The sequence below is a fragment of the Patiria miniata genome, unplaced genomic scaffold (genome assembly GCF_015706575.1).
Source record: "Patiria miniata isolate m_02_andy unplaced genomic scaffold, ASM1570657v1 HiC_scaffold_5, whole genome shotgun sequence".
In the NCBI taxonomy this organism is placed as follows: domain Eukaryota; kingdom Metazoa; phylum Echinodermata; class Asteroidea; order Valvatida; family Asterinidae; genus Patiria; species Patiria miniata.
The window spans coordinates 33,217,568-33,242,866 of NW_024037072.1; the positions used below are offsets into that span (position 1 = coordinate 33,217,568).

The window sequence follows — 25,299 nt, forward strand, 5'->3', positions numbered from 1 at the left end:
GTCAAGAAGTTCTCAGGAAATGTAATTTATTCAATTTTACCGGTACATTCAACTTTCAATGTACATACCGGTACATGTACACGACTACTAAATGAAACGATTACAGGACTTTCTATTATTGGCTTAAAGAGGTTGTGGAATGCTCGAAGACATTTCCGTCATTTTTCGGGTATATGTAGCCTAGGGTGTGATGAAATAAAAATGACTATTGTTTCTGTCATGAAATGAATACAAAAGGTACTTTTGAGAGCTTTTTTTCAGGTCCTTTTTCGACCCGAACGTGCAATTTGTGTAAAAGTCGTTGTTTGGGGCAGCAAACAAAACATAGTAAATCGTGACGTAATAAACAGGACTCCCGATGCAGCGTAGTTCCAGCGAAACTTTTTGCAAATCACTCCGCGCAACGACATGACTTTGTTTACAATTACACTGAGCGACATTTTGTATGGGCAGCCACATGCTCCATATTCAACCGTAGTTGGCAACAGCTTTTACCCCCGAAATTCTAATGGGCAAATTCAGAATTTAATAGGAGGATATCTCCATTGACTTTTTGGTACTTTCTATTGATTATTCAGTGTTTTGATAGATACACATCATTTTATTTATAGATCGGGGATCATTCTTTTGTGTTTGCCCCAACGGCCAACCATAGTAAGAAATGTCTGCGTTACATCAACATCGTTCGATCGGCGCTATAGGATCTTTGGTTCACATGCACATCGCATCACCGTGACACGCGCTATGTAAAGCTGGCTGGAAATTCACGGGTGTACTGTGCCGCTGGCCCGGCCGTTGGGACCGTAGATTTTGACACCAGTAAACAGTGTTGGAATTTCAAAATAATTCGTTGTTGATACGTGTACGGGTAGCGAATGCACTAGGCCAAGGCAAACCTATATGCCTATAATTGTGTCAGTCGCTTGCTGTAGTCACATGTTGTTTGCAATAAATTTCCAGCTTTCCCGTCCGGGTGTCAGCATGGAGGAATAAGAATCCTCCGTAGCCATGCAGTTTGTCCGAAGGGTACCGTGCGAAAACACGAGATCGGATTTCAGCCAAATTAACGGATAGAGCGCTGATCATGCACTGTACATTTTGTACGGCAAGAGTCTTCTTTTCTCAAGAGATTTGTTGAAATTGGACAAGAAATAATAGAGATATGATTTGTTAATGATTTATAGGGAAGACTGTTTTGGACCATTTGTCCATTGCCAATCTTGAAGAACCGTAGACCCGTTCAAATGTATCCTCGACCCTCCATTATCTGCGCAGCATACGCGCACGCGTTGTCACACACAAATTGAAGGTAAATGCGTAGAAAAAGGACAGCGTAGTTTTCCTTACATGTACGTTAGTGCTGATTAATGTGACAGGCCTCACCCTCCATTTTCCCTAGAAGTTTGATCGAATGACAAATTCTCTGCCACTGGAATTTCTTGAATAAAGTCTTAATTAGGTACTGAAAATAATGATAGTGCTCGTTAAATTTCGGGACCAGTGAATTTTGTATTCAACCGGGATCCCGAACATGTCGTAAGTCCAGAGATTTTTGTTTTATGAACGGAGCATGACTATGATTTTGTACTTTTTTATTGTAGCCACGTTTACAGGCCGAGGTGAAGCGGTAGTCTACGGCTTTTTTGGGTAAACAATAAAGTTAACAATTTCAAAATTCAAGTAAATTCGTAATTATCGTTTCAGGATGTTAAAACAAGGGTTAAAATGTACAAGGCAAGAAAAGAGAAGGGGACTAATTTTTTTTGTGGCGAACGTATACATAAAAAGCACCAGGCAACGCAAGGAACTTGACCGGGGCCCGTGACGCTGCTAACCGTTCAACATTAGTTCTGGACACGGTCGACCACATCCACTGCCGTGATGCGTTATGCGTGCTGTACGCGTATAATTCGAAAACAACCTGACGATTTGTCGTCTCTGTGGACTGAATATTCACCAGAATAACGTTTGAGATTGTCTGTAAATCACGAAGAAAGTTGCGGTAGGACTGTTGATGCTCATCTAAAAATGTTATCATGAACATAATACTTTGAGTCCTTGGATAAAACGCAGCTGTTTTTTTCACGCAAACGTCGCAGACCTACCACTCATCAGAGCCGCGTTGCCTGGCGTTTTCAGCTGGCCAGTTGCAGTATCCGTGTTTTCGCTGGTCTCTTTTTCGGGCAGTTGGGGCTCAAATTTATACGGAAGAACAGCTCAGAGGTCACCGTGTCCTTGTTCAATATACTCATCCAAAAATTAAGCAATGGGAAGGAATGTCAATCTCCGCGAGTCTTTTACAAAATGTTGATTTTTCACTGCTTGACTGCGAGTCACACGTGCTGACGGGGCGGGTTGGGCAGCAGTAAACAGTCGTTGTATAAACGAGTCCTGTTTATTACGTCACGCTTTTTCTGATTTTACGAAGTGCCCGACGACTGTTGATTTCAATTATGCGCTCGCCGACCAACAAATTACTCGATGTATTTCAGTTTTATAAACATATAAACGCACATTCTAAAAGAATTAGAGTTTGCCATTATGCTATATATGGGTATATAAAAATATAAAAACGAAACGATTTTCAGCATTCCACAACCTCTTTAAAAATACTATTTTTCAAAGCTCAGAATTTGCCCATAAACTGTATAATTTATGATTAAAATAATTTACAAAATGTTACATCTTTCATCCATGTACATGTACGGTACGTATGTACAGTGACTGTGGAGTGTGGGTGCCTTTGCTGTTGTATCATGCTCTGCGCACTTACACGTACCGTACATGTAGTTTTTCTCTTTCATGCTACATGTACATTGATACAATGTATACATTGTACATGTGCAAAACATTTTTTTGTCACCGAATTATCTTAAATTAATTAACGTACAGTGGTACGTGAAAAAAAATTGATGCACCGTCATGGTCCATTTATTATACATGTACGGGTACATACATGTACGGTTTATTTCTACGTATAGTAGCCTTTGCGTAGTGATCCCACACACAGTTTGGGCAGTACCAAACACACACATGGTGAAGCGTTCAGCAGCAAGGCCTTTGCAGTGTCGTGACTGTCGTCATCTCCCCCAGTATTGTTTTGGATACCGGGTTCGAAGCCCACCAACCAGCCACAACGGGGTCGGATCGGCCATCCAGGCAGCCGCGGGCAACCTTGAACCAGATTTGGGGTCTAAAAATAGCTCCAGTGAACAAGAAATTCAACTACGATCACTGGCGGATGACTCAGTCATCGGGCTGTATATAGCGTAATGCCTGACAGTTGTCGTGAACAACATGTGTTTACATTTTGTGCACTGCGCATTTGCGTAGCCCTGGAAATCCGCAATGGACATTACCAGTATGTACAAGTACATTGTACAATGTATCTATGAATAAAATTCAAATCAGTGTGATTGGGCTTATTACATTTTGATTAAATTCACAATTGAGGGCCACTCTTAAATAATGAGCAGTTTTGAAAACCACTTGCCTGGTGTACATGTAGTTCAAGTGGGATCTACCCGATGTTCCCCAGTACCGATGTTCCCCACTACCGATGTTCCCCCAAATCCTTAGGATTAGGGTTAGGTTAGGGTTAGGGCTAGAGTTAGGGTTAGGGTATATTGGTAGGGATTTCGGGGAACATCGGTATTGGGAAACATTGGTATTGGGGAACATAGGTATGCACCCGTTCAAGTTCAATGTAGGCCTACTACATGTATCGTACTGTGAATTGAGGACAACATTCATTGTTGGGACACTTTGTTCAGCTGCTTAGTTTTTTTATTCTACAGGGTGAGTAAAAAAAAGCGGAACCCAAACCCCCAAAATAATGTTTCATATTTAAAACAACAAATAATGACGACTGGAAAGACAATTTGATTTAAGCTATGTTAGATGAAAAAGTTACTGAAACTGGTCAATCTGTTCAAAGGACATCACCATTTAAATGCGATATCAAGAATCGTCGTCACAATTGTCTTCAAACAGTTAATCGTTAAAAATATTCCACAAAGTCCTTTTGCGGGCCTCAGTCTTTTTAAAAGAGTAGATTTTATAAATCATATTTTTTGCCTTTAGAACCAGGGTTGTTAATAAAGATGTTGTGTTCATCACAGTTGGTATTAAAACAGTTGTTGCAGCAAGTATTCTGTGTCATTTTTTTTTATTACATTCTAAACAGTCAAAACATAATAAATTAGGTTTTTTTGGACAAGGTTTTAGAAAGAGGTTTTATGGTCAAATGTGTTTTAATGCTGATATTCTTTGAACGGATTCTGAAAGTAGCTTATGAAAATGGCTTTCCAGTCATTATTATGTTTGATGCTACCGGTACATATTTTTTTTAAAAAGAAATTTATTTTGGGGGGTTTGGGTGCCGCTTTTTTTTTTTTACTTACCGTGTACATCTACATGTACTTGAATGTATCAGCACCTTGAAAGGTGTTGAAAAATGGAGTTACCGGTACACTGTAACTGCATACATGTACACCCTACCGTACTTGTGCAATAAACAGAGTTGCGTGTATTTGAATGATTTTGGGATTCAAGGAAAACCACTTTATAACCACCCACTTTGAAATCTCTGACCTTGCATATTATGGGAAATTGCGTCCCATGGAGCTTCACAGGATCTGGAAGTGTACATGTACACCCAAGGTACCTGTAAAGCCCATATAGGGATACTGACAGGAAGTTTACAGGGAGGGAAGTTATTCAGTGGCGCACTTCCCACACAAAATGCATGGCTTTCTGGGAACTGAACAAAGACAGTGTCAGTACAGAGTTGGATAAACATGCCTAACTTGCTGGGTTTAAATACTGTATGTATTAGTGCGTCTCACAAAAATTGGAGAATTAATGGATGATTTGGGGTCATGCTGTGCCACGTAACTACATGTACCTTCACCTGTTGATTTCATGGGATAATCGTAAATTTCATGGGATATCGGTAGCTGAGATTTGGATTTCATTTTGTCCCAAATGCACCAAATATTCCAATATTCGATCATCCAGCACCAAATATTCAAATAGCTTTTTGCCGCTTTGAATATTCGAAGAAAAAAAACTGTGCACATAACTGTTACACGCATGACTGTGATAATACTTAATCATAAAGTTGTGGCGTTTTATTGTCAGGTGCCATGTTTTTTTGTTGACAGTAACATTTTGTCGACAGCTGTTCGTTGTTTCTATCTTCTAGCAAGTTAAAAGCCCTTCGAGAACAAAATACTTACTCGATAAATACTTGATTGCCGTACGCAAATTTTGCAACTTTTGACCAGCGCAGCACGCAGTTCCAGCTGGCAGTTTCGAATATATATCGGAATATTCGGTCAAACACAGTTTTGAGTAATCGAAAACTAATTTATTTTAAAAAAAGACAGCCATTATTTCGTTTTTCATCCGTCGATGCACACACCCAAAAAAGTTTTCCCAAGATAAAAATATCCCCCCCCCCCAAAAAAAATGTCTTTCTCCGTTTTCTTCTGTATGAATAAAATTCCATGAGAATATGGACATGACTAAAAAGTGGAAAAATTTAATAGATAATTTATTATTATCATTTTTTTTTTGGGGGGGGGGGTTGTCTGCCTGTTTATCTTGGGCTTACACTTGTCTCTTCTGCTGCATGGGTTAAATTTGCCTTCACAGGGCTTTGAAGACATTAATTTTAAGTTATCAAGTTTCATACTTAGGTCAACTTACATGTAGGTGTCACTTCAGTTCAGCTGTCATAACAAGTACAGGTACGTATGTAGCTGTTGGCCATGTACATGTGTAAAAGCCATTTAATCCTAATCTGAGTTGACATCTGTTATGGATCTTGGCACATGTACAATGTATTTATTTGCCAGAATAGTAAAATAAAAACTTGCAAAAAGACCTACATGTATACGCACACGCATGTACAAACTGACAAAGAGCAATGCTAAATTACCCAACAACTCTTAGACACGGAGCTCATGTTACACACAGTTGATTTAATAAAAAAAATATGTAAATGCAAAGGACAACATCTCAAAATTAAAGTAGAGAAAATTGGGTAGGACTGTAAAACTTTTGCTAGACAGCATACAGTGTGAATTACGGGGCTGTACCGTCGCTGCGGAAACACTTACGGCCATTATTTTTATATTATTTTAAAGCTTGGAATCTTAAGTTTATCCCATGGTGGTTAGTATTGGTTTGAATTTTAAACGGGTTTAAAATTATTTGTGAACGGCATGTCAGATTACAAATTCCACCGATTTCAAGGAAAATCAATCATGCGCATTTTGCTAATGTGGAATCATGTTCATGATGTGACGATCTCATTGCCTTTTACTTTCTGTGTTTCACATTTTTTCGAACCACTTTGACTACACCTTAAATGAATTCACAATATTGTTCTTTGTTTCAAGTTCAATTTTGAAGTTCACGTGCAAGTACATGCACACTGTATGTACCGGTATGTGGATTCAAAAAGCGCGCTCAAAGCATGACTCCAGTTTGCATCTGATGTACCCCGCATCATCGAATTTCCTTGAATCGGTTGAGTTTGTTTTCGATATGCCTTTATTTAAACATGAATAATTTAAAAACTCTTTTGAAACATATTTTCGCCAGGGATAAAGTTCAGATTCCAAGCTTTAAAATGGTGTTAAAAAAATGGCGGTACGTGTTTCTTTGCCGATGCTATACATGTAGAGCCTCGCAAAATAAAAGTTGTGGGTATTTTGGGACGCGCTGTATGTGTACATTACAGTGTGCATGCAATGAACTGGTACAAGTAAATTTTTATGTTGCATAACTTTGAATATATACCCTGGATGGGGCATCACCAGGGAGAGTATTAGCAGAAATTCACAATGGAAGTGTTAGGTAATAGTGAGCAAGAAGTGTTACACAATTCTAGTGATGGATCATCCTAGGGATGGATCATCCTAGGGATGGATCATGCTAGTGATGGATCATCCTAGGGATGGATCATGCTAGTGATGGATCATCCTAGTGATGGATCATCCTAGTGACGGATCATCCTAGGGATGGATGATCCTAGTGATGGATCATCCTAGTGATGGATAATCCTTAGTAATGGATCATCCTAGTAATGGATCATCCTAGGGACGGATCATCCTAGGGATGGATCATCCTTGTGATGGATCATCCTAGTAATGGATCAGCCTAGGGACGGATCATCCTAGGGATGGATCATCCTTGTGATGGATCATCCTAGTGATGGATCATCCTAGGGATGGATCATCCTAGGGATGGATCATCCTTGTGATGGATCATCCTAGTGATGGATCATCCTAGTGATGGATCATCCTAGGGATGGATCATCCTTGTGATGGATCATCCTAGTGATGGATCATCCTAGGGATGGATCATCCTAGTGATGGATCATCCTGATGGATCATCCTAGTGATGGATCATCCTAGTGATGGATCATCCTTGTGATGGATCATCCTAGGGATGGATCATCCTAGTGATGGATCATCCTGATGGATCATGCTAGTAATGGATCATCCTAGTGATGGATCATCCTAGTGATGGATCATCCTGATGGATCATGCTAGTAATGGATCATCCTAGTGATGGATCATCCTAGTGATGGATCATCCTGATGGATCATGCTAGTAATGGATCATCCTAGTGATGGATCATCCTAGTGATGGATCATCCTAGTGACGGATCATCCTAGTGATGGATCATCCTAGTGATGGATCATCATGATGGATCATGCTAGTAATGGATCATCCTAGTGATGGATCATCCTAGTGATGGATCATCTTAGTGATGGATCATCCTGATGGATCATGCTAGTGATGGATCATGCTAGTGATGGCTCATCCTAGGGATGGATCATCCTAGGGATGGATCATCTTAGTGATGGATGATCCTGGTGATGGATCATCCTAGTGATGGATCATCCTAGTGATGGATCATCCCGGTGATGGATCATCCCGGTGATGGATCATCCTAGTGATGGATCATCCTAGTGACGGATCATCCTAGTGACGGATCATCCTGGTGACGGATCATCCCGGTGATGGATCATCCCGGTGATGGATCATCCCGGTGATGGATCATCCTAGTGATGGATCATCCTAGTGACGGATCATCCTAGTGATGGATCATCCTAATGACGGATCATCCTAGTGATGGATCATCCTAGCGATGGATCATCCCAGTGATGGATCATCCTAGGGATGGATCATCCTAGTGATGGATCATCCTAGCGATGGATCATCCTAGTGATGGATCATCTTAGTGATGGATCATCCTAGTGATGGATCATCCTAGTGATGGATCATCCTAGTGACGGATCATCCTAGTGACGGATCATCCTAGTGACGGATCATCCTAGTGACGGATCATCCTAGTGACGGATCATCCTAGTGATGGATCATCCCGGTGATGGATCATCCCGGTGATGAATCATCCCGGTGATGGATCATCCTAGTGATGGATCATCCTAGTGACGGATCATCCTAGTGATGGATCATCCTAATGACGGATCATCCTAGTGATGGATCATCCTAGCGATGGATCATCCCAGTGATGGATCATCCTAGGGATGGATCATCCTAGGGATGGATCATCCCAGTGATTGATCATCCTAGTGGATCATGTTAGTGATGGATCATCCTAGTGATGGATCATCCTAGTGATGGATCATCCTAGTGATGGATCATCTTAGTGATGGATCATCCTAGTGATGGATCATCCTAGTGATGGATCATCCTAGTGACGGATCATCCTAGTGACGGATCATCCTAGTGACGGATCATCCTAGTGACGGATCATCCTAGTGACGGATCATCCCGGTGATGGATCATCCCGGTGATGGATCATCCCAGTGATGGATCATCCCAGTGACGGATCATCCTAGTGACGGATCATCCTAATGACGGATCATCCTAGTGATGGATCATCCTAGTGATGGATCATCCTAGTGACGGATCATCCTAGTGACGGATCATCCTAGTGACGGATCATCCTAGTGACGGATCATCCCGGTGATGGATCATCCCGGTGATGGATCATCCCGGTGATGGATCATCCTAGTGATGGATCATCCTAGTGATGGATCATCCTAGTGATGGATCATCCTAGTGATGGATCATCCTAGTGACGGATCATCCTAGTGATGGATCATCCTAGCGATGGATCATCCCAGCGATGGATCATCCCAGGGATGGATCATCCCAGGGATGGATCATCCTAGGGATGGATCATCCCAGTGATGGATCATCCTAGTGGATCATGTTAGTGATGGATCATCCTAGGGATGGATCATCCCAGTGATGGATCATCCTAGTGGATCATGTTAGTGATGGATCATCCTAGGGATGGAACATCCCAGTGATGGATCATCCTAGTGATGGATCATCCTAGTGATGGATCATCTTAGTGATGGATCATCCTAGTGATGGATCATCCTAGTGACGGATCATCCTAGTGACGGATCATCCTAGTGACGGATCATCCTAGTGACGGATCATCCTAGTGACGGATCATCCTAGTGATGGATCATCCTAGTGATGGATCATGCTAGTGATGGATCATCCTAGTGATGGATCATCCTAGGGATGGATCCTCATTGGGATGGATCATCCCAGGGATGGATCATCCCAGTGATGGATCATCCTAGTGGATCATGTTAGTGATGGATCATCCTAGGGATGGATCATCCTGATGGATCATCCTAGGGATGGATCATGTTAGTGATGGATCATGTTAGTGATGGATCATCCTGATGGATCATCCTAGGGATGGATCATCCTAGGGATGGATCATCCTAGGGATGGATCATCCTGATGGATCATCCTAGGGATGGATCATCCTAGGGATGGATCATCCCAGTGATGGATCATCCTAGTGGATCATGCTAGTGATGGATCATCCTAGTGATGGATCATCCTAGGGATGGATCCTCATAGGGATGGATCATCCTAGGGATGGATCATCCCAGTGATGGATCATCCTAGTGGATCATGTTAGTGATGGATCATCCTAGTGATGGATCATCCTGATGGATCATCCTAGGGATGGATCATCCTAGGGATGGATCATCCCAGTGATGGATCATCCTAGTGGATCATGTTAGTGATGGATCATCCTAGGGATGGATCATCCTAGGGATGGATCATCCTGATGGATCATCCTAGGGATGGATCATCCTAGGGATGGATCATCCTAGGGATGGATCATCCCAGTGATGGATCATCCTAGTGGATCATGTTAGTGATGGATCATCCTAGGGATGGATCATCCTAGGGATGGATCATCTTAGTGATGGCTCATCCTAGGGATGGATCATCCTAGTGATGGATCATCTTAGGGATGGATCATCTTAGGGAAGGATCATGCTAGTGATGGCTCATCCTAGGGATGGATCATCCTAGTGATGGATCATCTTGGGGATGGATCATCTTAGGGATGGATCATGCTAGTGATGGCTCATCCTAGGGATGGATCATCCTAGTGATGGATCATCTTGGGGATGGATCATCTTGGGGATGGATCATGCTAGTGATGGCTCATCCTAGGGATGGATCATCCTATTGATGGATCATCCTAGGGATGGATCATCTTAGGGATGGATCATGCTAGTGATGGCTCATTCTAGGGATGATCATCCTAGGGATGGATCATGCCACACACTTGGCAACTGATCCAGCCACTGGTACTGCATGTGTATTAGAGGCAAAGTAAATCGTTCAGAAAATTGGTCAGTAAATGCTATCTCACGGTAATCGTACAAATAAAAGTCACATTTTTTCCCTCCAATTTCCCAACGAAACAACATTAAAATGCCCAGAAAATACGCAAGTCTGTTGGTAATGGTGGCCATGTTTGCATCGGATGATCAGCGTGGTCCCATTGCTGTGCCAATGACCAGTTTTGGCAGATCTTATGTAATCACTCTGATAGGGTGGGGGGGGGGGGGCTGAGGTCCAGTGACGGTGCTCGACTCGTGTGCTGTGGTACACGGGTTCGAATCTTGACGGGGAACGTTGTCCTTGTGCTTTTGAGCAAGGCACTTTACCATTATTGCTTCGTCCTTCGGATGGGACTTAAGCCATACCGTAGGTCCTGTGTGTTGTGTAATGTACCGGTACGTTAGAGAACCCAGTAACACTTATCGCTAAGAGAAGGGGTTTGCCCTGGTGTTTCTGGCAGTGGCTGCAATATGCACCGCAGCACCTTGTACGTGTATGTACCTTTACCCTTTAATTGGGTGCTACATAATGGGTCTCATATTTCTCATAAACTTCTTACCTGTCTTTAAAAAAAATAGACACAATTACCAGCCCCTTGAGAACCCAATTGTTGGTAGATACATTTACAGTACGTGCGCTGCGGGTATTATTGTTATTCGTGAATAGATTGCCAGGATTAAAGCATCAGACACAGTAGCCTTGGTCAAGGCGCTAGTTGTTATTAATCCCGGCCGTAGCGCGGTAAACGATATCCTCGCTAGCGCTATACATGCGGTGCTAAGTACAGCGCGAACAGCGACCTCACGCGGCCACCATTTCTATGCAAATCAGTTGGACCCAATCTAGCGCCTTGGTTCAGTCGTTAGCAGAAGCTTATGTTTTTCTTTATTTTGCGCTGGATTTCTAGCGCACGACCTCGTATGCGAATACCGGTACAGATAAGTGTAGGCGGGGCTAATATGTGGAGTGTCCAATCACACCTTGGTAAATCCGGACGTCATCAAATTATTTGCAGCCATTCGCCTTTTGCGGACGTGACAGGAACCACAGTTTTTGTGCATTGGTGCCGTGTGCATAGACACACAACGTGTACGTGTATGGATTATGTATGGTGCGGGTGCCACGTTTCACTATGCAAGTTTCCACCCAACGATCGACCAATAAGAAAACGACATTTATGGTCAGCTAATTAACATAATGAGCACCACCCCCAAAACCTCACATGGACGATTGAACCAAGGCGCTAGATTGGGTCCAACTGATTTGCATAAAAATAGTGGCCGCGTGAGGTCGCTGTTCGCCCTGTATTTTTAATGCACTGCATGCATAGACATATGACTGCATGCTAGCAAACATATCGTTTACCGCGTTACGGACACAGCAGTGTTCCAGACAGAAAGACAGATGGAGGGACCCGCATTTCGTAAGCCCCGGGCAATTTACATTTAAGTACTGGTAGGTGGACACAAATGAAGCTTTGAAGAGACGCGTTCTGGTAATGTACACGTACATGTATGCACAGTCATATTCAGAATCTGGCCTACCAGAATTGGCATACATGTACGTGTCACTCTTGGAAACTTCAGCCCATGAATGTACCGTACATTTGTACAGTATCCCATTCTATAAAAAGAAAAGGGGGGGGGGGGAGGTTGTGCGAAGTTTGGTGTTGGGTATTTGCACGCTGTATTTTTTTACGAGAAGAAATGACTAAATGGTTATAAATGGCCTTGATTACAAAGCACAGGGAACCATTCACTAAAGATGACAGGTGCACCTGTAACTGTGGACTCTTTTTGTTTGATTCCTTTCATTGGTACGGTATGCAAATTTGACGATAACTTTGGCGCAGATACGCATATTATGTCTTAGCCATTTTACAAGCAAAGTGTGTTTTGCTGATTAGGCCTATAGTGTACAGTTTAGTTTAGTTTATATGGTTGGTGGGTCTTGACAATTTTGTGGGCTTTCCTTCGCATCTAAAAATGCATACATGTGTACAAAAAACTTGTTATGTTCATGTACCGTATATGTACGGTAGTTGTGGGATTACACTTTCGTTAATGTACAATGTATTAGATTTTGTTGGGACTGAAAACGTGGGGACAGTGAAGTTCCAACAACTTGGTCCTAGTTTTCCTTTTGGAAAACTGTCTTACAGCACGATTCCAGCTAGGGCATACAGACTACGGATACATCCTATTACAATTCATGTACATAAGTGTGAAAAAGACACGTTTCCCTTGAATAAAACAGGAAAGATGAAAGCATTGATTAGGCCAAGTAAAAGAAATAAACAGTCTCGTCCCCGCCTGCTTCCTTTTTCCTGCCTCCTTTTTTAGTGTTTGCTGGTTTTTTTTATCATACATGTACATTTGCAGTATACCGGTACATGTACCGTTCATTTGTCTTTTTATTTGTTTCCAGCAAAATTGCAGCTACATGTACATGTTTTGTACATGTATGTACCGGGGTACCAGTAGTTCAAAATTTTGTAGAAAGACTGACGGCTCCTTAAGCCACAAACGTATCAGCAAAAGAGTCAAGAAAATGGACGAATCCATGGCACAAACTCCATACATGGACATTACTAATTTTTCCCTGCAGTGACCTATTATCTATCAGAAAGCGATAACATGTCCATCACTAGGGGAAGAGGCTCCGTCCTTTTTTTCAAAAAGCCCAGACTGAGAAACTTTTTTTTAAACTTGGTTGTCTGTTTTGGGCACCCACTTAACAACATGGCAGCACTTTTATTAGGGACAGACTCCAGCTGTGATGTCTAAAAGAAGAAACGAACAAGGGATTGATCTCTCTTTAGCACAATGACTGGCCCTACGGTACAACAATGTACCGTATTTTCTGGGAAGACTGCATGTGTATCTGGTGACCTTCTACATTGTAAATGTAGTCAGATCTGCACATTCTGCAGACACATGATTGTTAGTGGTGACACTGACACACAACAGTTGCTATAGATCGTCTGGCTTAGGGCTTATCATGCACTCATGTGCTGATGCCCATACGCTCAAGAGTATTTTTTTTAATAGCATTAGGTCAGAAAAAAAAATGTGTTCACAGCAACGCCCTAAGAATTACTGTACCTACCGGTAGGTGTAGGTAGGCAGGAATATATTTTTATGCTGTAACCTTTTTTTTTTTTAATGTTTTGGCAGTCGGTCTTTTGTTCTTCGTTTACTAAAGGGTACAGTTTGTAACAGAATTCCTTAAATTAACCTGTTTGAAAAACTTGCATCTATAGGGAACAGCTTTTACCGGGTATTTTGTAATACTTTAGGCTAATTGTAAATTTTTAGCCAAATGTGGCAATAAAAAGTTTAAGGTCGGCAATTAGCCAGCAAAAAAATCCAGTTAGGCCGGGTTCATGCCAGAAACGCAGGAGTGACTTTTGGTGGTTTTTCCTTCTGAAGATGATTCCCTCAAAAATAAGTCCTGAACCCAATCACCATCATGAAAAGTGATCCCTACACCCCATCACAAAATCAGAGCAAAACTTTGGGTCCATTTTTATCCAAACTTTCTCAGAAATACAAGCAGGGGTGTGAAATCTCAGCTTTAAAGCTGATTTCAGCTTTTTTTTGTTTTGGATTTCAGCTTTTTTTCCCCTCACTTGCTGTGTACAAAAGTATAGGAGATTGCAACTTTAAGCTTTTTTACACCTTTTTTTAAAACTGTTTTCAGCTATTTTTATCAGTGGTCACTCACACCCCTGTTCAAGTTTAAAGTCTGGGTCATAGCTTGGGGGCCTCACTACCGGTAGCTACACGCTCTGAAATGCATGGGTCAAAACTCCCTATTCAGAGAGTTCATAAATTGAGGGCACGATGATTTTGTCAGTATATGTACATGTACACGTATACAATTTTGGCTGTATTGACTGCTCTGGGAGCCTACCGGTAGCTACTAGAACATACATGTAGTGTTACATGTACATGTACATGTACATCCCAGATCTGCATTATTACATCATGTCTGGGCATCTCTCTGCAGGTGTTTGGGTCACATGACCGATTTTCACTTAGGCCGAACAAGGGGCTAGTTTGTTTTGGTGTCTAGCCAACATGCAAATTGAGCCCTGGAGAAAGGGGGGGGGGGGTGTCGGTTGCTGGCAAACACAATGGAGCTCTAAGAACATTACTCAGCACGGATTAACTGTCCAAGTTACATCATGATCATATCCGGCCCGTACGTGTATTTTGGTCTGTATCAATATTCAACTTTTGATGGTTGGGCAATTTTTGCCTAACATACTCCTGAATGTACCGGTACCGGTATATGCTTTGTCCTTGGTTCTAAGTTGCCAAAATACAACTGCCCCTCAATTTTCAAAAATTTCAGTTGTACTTTCATGTGTCATGTGATAATGTTGGTACTAGATTTAATCTGTAAATTGACTGTACAATGTATTCAGGATTGTCTTTCCTCAGAAAAGGAGCAAGGTATGTACATGTACTTGTACTTTACGTGTTTTCAACTTTCCAACTCCATAATGTGGTTTTGTAAGTGTTCTCACTGCTGCTCACCTTTCGTTCTTTTCAGAACCACAGTTTTTTCTTCACAGTTAAGGGGAATTTTTTTGCAAACATCGAAAAACAAAACTTGTTTACAATGTACCTTATTAGGATGTTGGTAAATGACAGTTTAAAGTATCCTGTAAAATTATGGCACCTGGTGTGCAGTCATTTTCAAGAAAAGTTGTATTTTTGTATAAATTTCCAACAGTGGTTGGCCAACTCCATTTATCTCGAAGGAATACTCCATTCCTGTCTAGAGAATAGGATATTACAAATGTACGTACATGTATGTACATGAATACCCCCATAACTCGAACAGCAACTGTACCTCCTTTTAACTCGGACATTTGTTCGGCCAGTCCATAGAAAATGCTGCTAAAACAACTACAAAGAAGCGTAAAGAACATTACAAAAATGTTTAACTCGAACTTTTGTTCAGCCAGTCTATAGAAAATGCTGTCAAAACAGTCACAAAGAAGCGTAAACAACATTACAAAAATGTTTAACTCGAACTTTTGTTCAGCCTGTCTATAGAAAATGCTGCGAAAACAGTCACAAAGAAGCATATTAACAACATTGCAAAAATGTTTAACCCAAGTAAACAACATGGCGAAAATGTTTTTTAACTCAAACTTTTGTTCGGCCAGTCCATAGAAAACACTTCCAGAACAGTTGCAGAGAAGCGTAAATAACATCGCGAAGCTTTTTCATGAGCCATTACTGCCCAACGGACTTGTGTTTTTATATGGGAATGCAGCTTGCATGCTGCATTGTGTTTTAAGACTCCAGCCCGTAACCGCAAATTCTGGCTTTCGTAGAAGGCCATGGTCCAGTGGTTGCGGTGTTCGACTCAGGTGCGAAGGTGCGTGGGTTCGAACCCTGCCAGGAACATGGTGTTTGTGCCCTTGGGCAAGACACTTAACTACAATAGCCTCTCTCCACCTAGGAGTATAAATGGGTACCTGTGAGGGTCGTGAACCGATTGAGCGCTGATATCGGCTGCCGCGTGGTCCCATGGCCTGATGAACGGGGGAATAATTGTAAAGCGCTTTGAGATTGTTGATACGAAGGAAAGTGTTATATTTATAAGCACAATTATTAAGCCTGATCGCTACCTTTGACCCAATTGTGGCCCGCATGCCGGCAGTCCAATCAATGGCTCTTTGCCATTGCCGTGTTACCACATTGAAAACCACAGAGGGTGCACGCGAGATGGCCCGATCGCTACCACTGGCCCAGTTGCAGCTGGTACGCCCTCTTTCGATTAAACAGGTCCGACCATGTGACTGCACCACATCGGAAAATCCTGAGCGTGGTGTGTTGATGTTGATAAACAAACGACACAACTAATGATTTGCTACAAACAGTTACACAATTTGAGTGGTTTATTGTCATGTTTTACAAATTTATGTAGGTAATTACCCGTACTCATACGGTACTTGTACCAAAAAAATAATATACTGGAGTACTACAGCACTGTATTGATTCATGAACTCTCTCTCTTTCTGGTTTCCTTTTATATCATGATCTTGCAGGGCGGAGCGGTCTCGCTATGCTGCCAAGATGAGGCGGGACAAGGAAGGGGTGGAGATTGCTGCCCTCTCCAAGCTCCTCCCCTACCCGGAGGAGGTTACCAGCCGACTGGACAAGGGCTCCATCATCCGACTCACCACCAGCTACCTCCGCATGAAGAAGTTCTCCCAGAAAGGTATCATCACTCTTACCCTCCGTCCTAAAGACATACAGCTTCATTTGTTTTTCATGCATTTTGTTTGTTTCCAATAATAACACCTCTCAAAATCCAAAGAAGAATGGTCAGTTTCAGCTTACTGGCTATTACACTTTTCGTGAAAAAAACACGCGAATCATTTTGATCACAAAACATGATTTTGTTTTTGATATAAATGACACTCTTTATTCCAAAAATCATTCAATTGACTGATCGTTGGAATTACCTGCCGGCACACTTCTTGATTTCTTCGAAATGACAGTACTCATGTTAGATGGAACTGTTTTACAGGGTGTCTTATACCAGTACGATGTTTAATCCAAGGAAGCTTTTTGATAGTAATTTGGTAGATCGCTTTTGGTATAAATGAATTGCCCATGTACAGGTGCAGATGCGGAAAATGGGCTGTGCGAAGATATCCCTGTTTGAATTGGGAATCGGGTACATATTTATTTATAGGGGAGCTTACAGTATTTATATCTGGAAGACAGTCACCTTTTGCCAAACCTGTTTTTACGATAGTTGACGCAATTCGGTGTGGTTTTCGCATGAGCTTGTCTGGTGTGATAATGATCAGACCAGACGTTTAATGTGCTGGATTTACATCATGCAACAGATGTCGGTAGGGATCAGACATTACAACACAGATAATGTATACATGTATAAAGGTTGTCACGTTACACAATGTAAGATTGTGGAGGGCTGATGGTGTAGGATGGTTTAAAAGGAAAGTTGATTGACAGTTGTGGACAAGACTGAAAAGTGGAAAATTTAATAAAATCTTTAGAACTACACTCATTACAACAACCTCAAATGTGGTATCAAATGAAAGAGAGCAACAAGATAGGATATGGTTAAAGATATAGTCCATCATTTGTAATTTGTGCATTTTGTTCGTTTGAAGCAACAAAACTGTTCAAAATCGAATGAAGGATACTGAACAACTAACCTGATGAAGTTTCAGCTCAGCTTCAGCTGTATATTCCGAGAAAAACAGCATTCTGGGATCTCAATTTCAAATCAAAAGTTGCTGAATCATGTTTTGAATTGTTTTGAATTGCAGCTATATGCGATGTCGTGCACTGATCCGACGAATTATAGCGGTCATGCCAATGCTTGCGCGCGCTGCGCCGAATAACAAAACCAACTAATTTAAATTTTCCTACGGTGCGTCTTAAGACGCACCGTTGGAAAGGCCTTCTTTCGTTGATTACTTCAAAATGATAGCTTGCCAGAAAGATTAATTTCACAGGGAGTAGTCCACTTACTATCTTTCAACCAAATATGTTTTCAACAATAATACGCCAGTTACTTTTTCGAATGGTTGCAAATGATGGACTATACATTGTAGCTTTAAGGTTTTTTTTTTTTTTTTTGTCAAAAGGTTTTTGGGGCTAAATTAGGGTTTTGGGTTGTCATTTTGGTACTTTGTATCCATTGATTACATTTTATGCACTAGACGGATGTGGGTTCGTGTCCCAACTGAGTGAGCATGTGAGTTTCTCTGCACAATCTCTCAGACAGGACATACCACAGTTCTGATGAAAAATTACATGTCAATGACAGGGCTGTGCATTGGAACTGGGTACCCGAGTACCCGACCGCTGAGGTCAGGAACCGGTTCCAGATTATGGGATCTGGAACCCATAACCAACTTTAGAAATTACTCAGTAGCTTCTCAGACAATGAAAAAGGTTTTGAATGTCATTTGTGGGGAATTTTCAAAATGAAAACCAGGCTACATGAAAAAAAAAAAACAGCTTTCACAAACTTTCACATTTATGACACTCGCGGAAGTTGCAGTTTTCACCAGAAAGTAAAAGCTCTCTGTACATCTTGCTGCATTAGTGCACTGATGTGGTAGTTTTATCGCACAGACCTTTATAAACAATCCAAACATCAAGTTCCGAGATTTGAATTGTGGGGTTGGTTTCTTTAACAGTACCCTGGTACTTGGACTGTCCCTAATAAAACACAATATTAAAATATTTGATCATCAACTAAATATTTTAATAGCTTTCTGCCGGTTTGGATATTCGAAAGAAGAAAACTACATGTACATGTATGCATGCACACGACTGTGATGTTATTTTAGTCATAGACTTGTGGCACTTTATTGTCAGATGTCGCTGTTTGTCAACGGCGACAACAACTTTTTTGTTGAGTTTGGTTAGTTGTTCTCATCGTTTTAGCAGGGTAAAGCCCTCAAACCGTTTCGAATATCTGAATATTCGGTCAAACACGGTTTCCAATAATTGAATACTAAATTATTTGGAAAGGGACAGCCCTATCGGATACCCATGTTTTGTTTTTTTAGTCGGGTGCCTGTACAACCCGTAAACCAATTTACATGTATTGATACTTGTAGCACAAAACACCTGTGGGTACAAGTTGATTGAGATCATTTCGCTGACATGAGGACATTCACCCAGGTGGAAAACGTGCAGTCACCATTATTAATTTAACTGATGGGATATTATTACGAAACATGATCTGATGACACATTGCAATTGGCAGTGTGAAATTTCTCAGAAATGGAGAATATCAATTGTATGTAATCAGAGCAGGGTGGCAACAATTGATGCATGTATGTTTACTGTAACTTGATATGTACAGTATAGTATACATGTATATATATCCAAGGAAGAGATGTCGTCAAAATTTAAAATGATAATACATTTTACATGCAAAGAAGGATAAAACCCATTGAATTAACAACTCCCTGTTGCAAATTTTCATAAAAGCTGTACAAGCTGATTGGGGTAAGGCTAAAAAAAATAACAGTTCTGCTTCCGATTACATGGCATTTGAAAATAGGGTAGGTAGGGAATTTTTTTTTTTTTGAATTTTTTTTGTGTACGATCATATGGAGGCGTCTGCGTGTAGTCAAGGGTAAAAGGTAGTAATTGATGGTTTTGGGTGTTTTTTTCTCATTTTTCCCATAAAATAATTAGGGTAGGGGCTGTCAGAATAGGGTAGGTACATGTAGGGAAACCGGAAGCAGAACTATTATTTTTTTTGGCCTAATGTTGCTGGCAAACATGTATGTGAAGGACATTCACCCCCTGGAAAAAGTGCCATATCATCACGACATGTATTTGTTTAACTGATGGGATATTACTGTAGGTTATTATGAAACTTGATCTGATGATATGTTGAATTGGAGGGCAACAATTGATACTTTAATATTAGGTTGGTGTAATTTTCAAAGAACTAGATTAATTAAACTTAAAAACAATCTTTAAGAAGGGTTTCCTTCGTTTTAAAGGTGGAGTACATGTAGATCATTTACAGCTATCCAAAAAGTAACTGACCAATTTATTTTTAAAAGCTTTATGGTTTAAAGATAGCACTGGCACTAAACTGCCTGTGCAGTTATTCCTTCTGGCATGCTGTCATTTTGAAGAAAACAAGAAAAAAAGGGCAATTTCCAAAGATGAGTCAAGTGACGCATTTTTGGCCATTTCTATTTGTAGTTGGTTCGTGAATGGGTGCGCACAAGCGTTGACACGACGCACACGCGCGCAGTTGCTGTTGTTCGTCGGTTCAGTGCGTGACAGCTCGTACCATACTGTACATGTAGCTGCAATCCGCTGAATGCGAACGTGCTCCAGATGCTGATTTCAGGTACAACTCAAATTATGACGCAGAAACTTTTGAATCAAATTCAAGATCCTAAATATTGTGTTCTTGGAATAAACACGTGTACATGTACAGCATTCACACAGCTAAAATTTCATCAGATTAGTGTTTGAGCACCTGTCTTTAGATTTTGAGCACTTTTGTGGACGAAAAAAATGAGTTATGATCTACATGTACTCTACCGGTACCTTTAAAGGAGGTACGGTAGCAGATGTCTCATTTTGGTATCAATTGATGGAGTTTTGTACAAATGTACTGGTAGTGGTACAATGTAACTGTGCCATGCACCAACAAAGTAAAGCTTTCAAAATGAATTTTATAATGTATGAGTTGAGAATTTTTTACACAAGTGAAGTCAGGGGGGGGGGGGGACCCTGCAATTTTTGGCTGTCTAATGGGATGAAAATGCCAGTCCTTTTCAAAAAGGAGTTTCTTTTGTAGCCAGTGAACAGTGATAGATGACCCTTTAGCGCTAGAGGCGATTAAAGCAGCCACTGCATTATTATTCACAAGCGCAACACAGTGTATACAAAAGGGTAATTTCTCCTGACCGTGACGTGAATTTTTTGTTGTTGCGCTGATGAGGCGCCATGGTAATTTGGCAGCTGACCCGAAGCAATAATGAAATTTGTAAGAGTTGAATGTACTTTTTGTCACTGGGGCAGGTGACTCTGCTATTTTCTCTGAAATACGCAAGGCCACCATTTCCACTTGTACATGTATGGATACATGTACATGTATATTGGACTAGTGCCACTTTTTTCGTGATTTTGATAAGCTGATGTCCCTGAACATGATTGGGTATTTGTGTACGTGTATGTTAAGGGGTTAATTGTCTGTACATGTAATTGGTTGAAGGTACATGCAGATTTGTATATAAAGGGAATGTACAACATTTTGCTCTTGCTGCAATTTTCAGTAGTAAGTGGATTTGGGGGATTAGAATGTTATAGCAAATATTGTTAAACTGACTTGTTTCACGTTTTGGGCTTGAAGATGCTGGAAAAACCAAGAAAAAATATTATGTTCTTGTAGTCTGTCGGACCCCACTTACAGGCAAGATGAAACAGAGCAGTTTGTCAACTTTGGGGGATTGTAAGGTCAGAGAATCAGTCCGGCAGGCTTGTAGTTGTACCCCTTCACAGGTGTGTAATCAATTGCAAAGAAAATGCGGAAAACTATTTATGAAAAATTAAGAGCAGTTTTTGGGAACAAAAACAGTTTTCTCCAACGCTGGTCGGCCGACCAGCAATGGAAAAATACAATTTTTCTTGAAAATGTCTGCACACCAGGAGCCACGGTTTTGCAGGGTGCTTTAGACTAACCATCCAGTAAGATATTTCGTGATAATTTGATCATTTCGATTTTTGATTTTTGAAAATTGTATCTTCCCTTTAAAGGGAATACATTTGCAAAAATCAAAAAAATGAAACTACCAAATTACGACAAAAGACCTTACTGGACTGTTGACTGTCTTAAGCATCCTGTAAAATTGTGGTGTGTGCTGTCATTTTCAAGAAAATTTGTATTTTTGCATCAATTTCCAACGCTGGTCGGCCCATAGAGAGTACAGCTTGGTTGTACGTATCTGGTACATCTCTGTTGAACTGATCAGAAGATCCATTCCATGGAGCTTTTGGATCGGTTGCAAGGGATTAAGCAGGCTTCAATTAACCTTTCCTCATCTGTGGAAAAAAACTCTTTGGGATGGGGAAACATAAATGATGCAATACCTTGATTACCTTTGCATCACTGGAGCCATTAGGATATTGTTGCATAATTCATTCTTCTCACGGAAGTGCGGTATTCCTCTGACCGCTTCGTCCCTTTTTTCTTTTTGCTGCAGGATAGCAGCTCAACAATCGTCATGTCTCTCCGTTAATACATGTAGTCTGTTAGTTACCGTACATGTAGTCTGTTAGTTACATGTAGTTAGTAACAAATGTTGACAGTGTCTATTCCTACATATTTTGATCGATTTCAATCAAACTTTATTGAAAGTGTCAGTAGCTCAGCCCTAACATGTCACATGACCAAACTGAGGTCAAAGGCCATTATGGGGGTACTGGGGTCAATAACCTTATGTTTGTACTCAAAACACTAATTCCAGAAATTACATGGAACAATCACGTGACTCGACATGCATGAATAGTATTTGTTGTCCCGCGGCTTCCGAGAAATTTCCAATTGAGCTTGTTATTTTCTCTTAGTAATTTTTCCTGGCTGGCTCTGTTCATTATTGATTGGCTGTGTGGTTTATGAAAATACAATTTTTGGTTGGTTATAAATATATTTTTTTTGCTAAATTACCCTTTTAATGCAGTTTAATGCAGTACCTTAAGATTTTAATGCAACTTCCGGTACCGGCTATATTTCTGATTTAAACTAACATCAGTATGCATTTTAATTGCTGTATGTACAGCAGTGCAGTTGCTGTTCAACATTTTGTTTATTCAATATAAATGTTTGTGTCGGTGTTGCTATTTTTACGCAGAGGAAAACGTCGAAAACTGGCTGAACTCATAAAAACACAAATTTTTTAAAATTACAAAATGCACCCTCAATGGATCTGTTCATTTGGGTGCTGAATGACGTTATTGTAGAGCTTGCTTAGTCTTTATTCAGTGGTCCTTTCCCTTTGTCATATAGCGACTTCTGAAGTTTTCAGGCGAAAGAATATTATTGAAGCTGGAATGGAGACCAGGCTCGCATTGCAGCTTGCTGATATCGGAGTCGGTTGTTAGATGTAGATGTGCATTCTGGGCTACTCATCCAGTTTGTACATGTTTACAATGTGTCTTTACATCGTTGAACGATATCAAATCTGTTAAATTATATACTTGGTTGGATTCATTTATATCAGTCTCGTGAGACGAGCACTTGGCTGCACTGTTACCGCCAGAGGTACAATTGTACAATCAGGCATCAATAAATTTATGCAACTCATAATCCTTTGTTCGATACCAGAATTAACGTGTTCCTCATTTCATTGGCAGATGGGAATGCACTATTAGAGGAACTCAACCAGAAAGCCATTACAGCGGGTGAAGAGGCCACAAAGGAACCAGCCGAACTGAATGATGGCGCCCTCATGCTGCAGGTAGGGGTCAGTCTCATCTGTTGCTCGATCCTGCGTGGTGATGCATGAAATGTGAACTTTTAAACCCTTTCATCAATTTTCAATATTGCGCATGTGTAATATAAGAATTGATGATTTTTCACTTATGGGCAATTCAACACTGTAGATTCAATATTGGGTTTTGCCCTTCACCGACATACATGTATTTTATAAACACTGTATTTATATGCTCGTTGTACGAGGGCTTGCGAGAAAAAAAATCACAGGCTTTACTTGGGTGGGATTGGAACCGACAACCTTCTGCTTACTAGTGCAGACATCTTACCACTCCACCACAGAGCTTGCTGGTTCGAGTCTGATATAGCAGGAGGTACCACAACTAAACTTTTTGTACATGTACGGTACATGTCTGCTAAGTTCAAATCCCAATATAAAATTAACATCTCCCTGACGCAAATTCCATCTTATAAACACAGTCGACATGTAACTTCTTGCAATTTTGACGGAAATAAGGCCCAGTAAAAAAACATGTTTTGTCAGTGCGATTAACCCGGCTCTCGTGGCCCACCCATCTGCCTTTACCTGTGGCCCACCCATCTGCCTTTACCTGTGTCGATCCGGGTGAGCTAATCAAACTCACCTAATTAACCCGAAGACCTGAGTCCAAGTTCCAGGGTTAGTAAAGCCATTAAATTTGCCCCTAGTGGGGACGTGGTTTCTTGGGGATTAATTAAGCCATTAGCTGGCTGGCCAGTAATTTATCATAATGGAAACTTATATATCATCTTCTTTTTCTGATATTACATTTTTAATGTTTTAATTCAAATGGTTTATGCCTACATGTAAAGCAGGGCCAGATTAAGTGTTTCGTAGGCCCTAGGCACGGTGTTCCGTAGGCCCTACTCCGCCCTAGGCGCTAAACTGCACATGTATAAACATGAAATCCGTTTTGGTTGAAATTTTCCGTGTAGCCTGGTTTTCATTTTGACAATTCCCCACGAATGGCATTCAAAAACCTTTCTGTTTCATTGTCTGAGAAGTTAGTAATTTGTAAAGTTGGTTATGGGTACCCAATCCCATAATCTAGAACCGGTTCCTGACATCAGTGGTCGGGTCCGATGCACACCCTACCACCTAATGACATTTAAACTTCATACAATTCAAAATCCTGAAAAATCTGATGCGAGACCAGTTCATCAATTCATAGTCCATGGTTCATCAAACCCAAGGAATTCTGCGCTTACGAATACGATTGCTTTTGTGCGTTGGATTATTGTGCTAACCCTGCAAGAAGCGAACTCTTAATTGGAGATGTACAGAATGCACAAACGGACAAACCAATTCCATTCTAATGCTACATCATCATGCGGTAACTCTAAATGTAATTGCAGAATTTTGAGATTTATAGTTACCGATAGCAAAGGATCTCTGCTTACAAGAAACATGTGAAATTGTTGCCTGGTTAAACTACATTCATAGAGCAAGGAACAATATGCACTGGTACATGTACATGTATACAAATGAACAAATGAACATACATTGTATACACGCATGTTCTGTATCATGTTCATGTACCGGTACATTACAAGCCCATAAAAG

The 25,299-nt window shown here is 40.8% G+C and overlaps 1 protein-coding gene across 3 annotated transcripts in view; it reads left to right on the forward strand.

The window, feature by feature from the left end:
* The window catches only part of LOC119741096, a 67,832-nt gene that overhangs the window by 17,282 nt on the left and 25,251 nt on the right, over positions 1–25,299 (forward strand). For all 3 annotated transcript variants that reach the window (XM_038216767.1, XM_038216768.1, XM_038216766.1), the window contains 2 exons: positions 16,786–16,958; positions 23,618–23,721. In XM_038216767.1, coding sequence (XP_038072695.1) covers positions 16,786–16,958; positions 23,618–23,721 — 277 coding nt within the window. The remainder of the gene's footprint in view (positions 1–16,785; positions 16,959–23,617; positions 23,722–25,299) is intronic.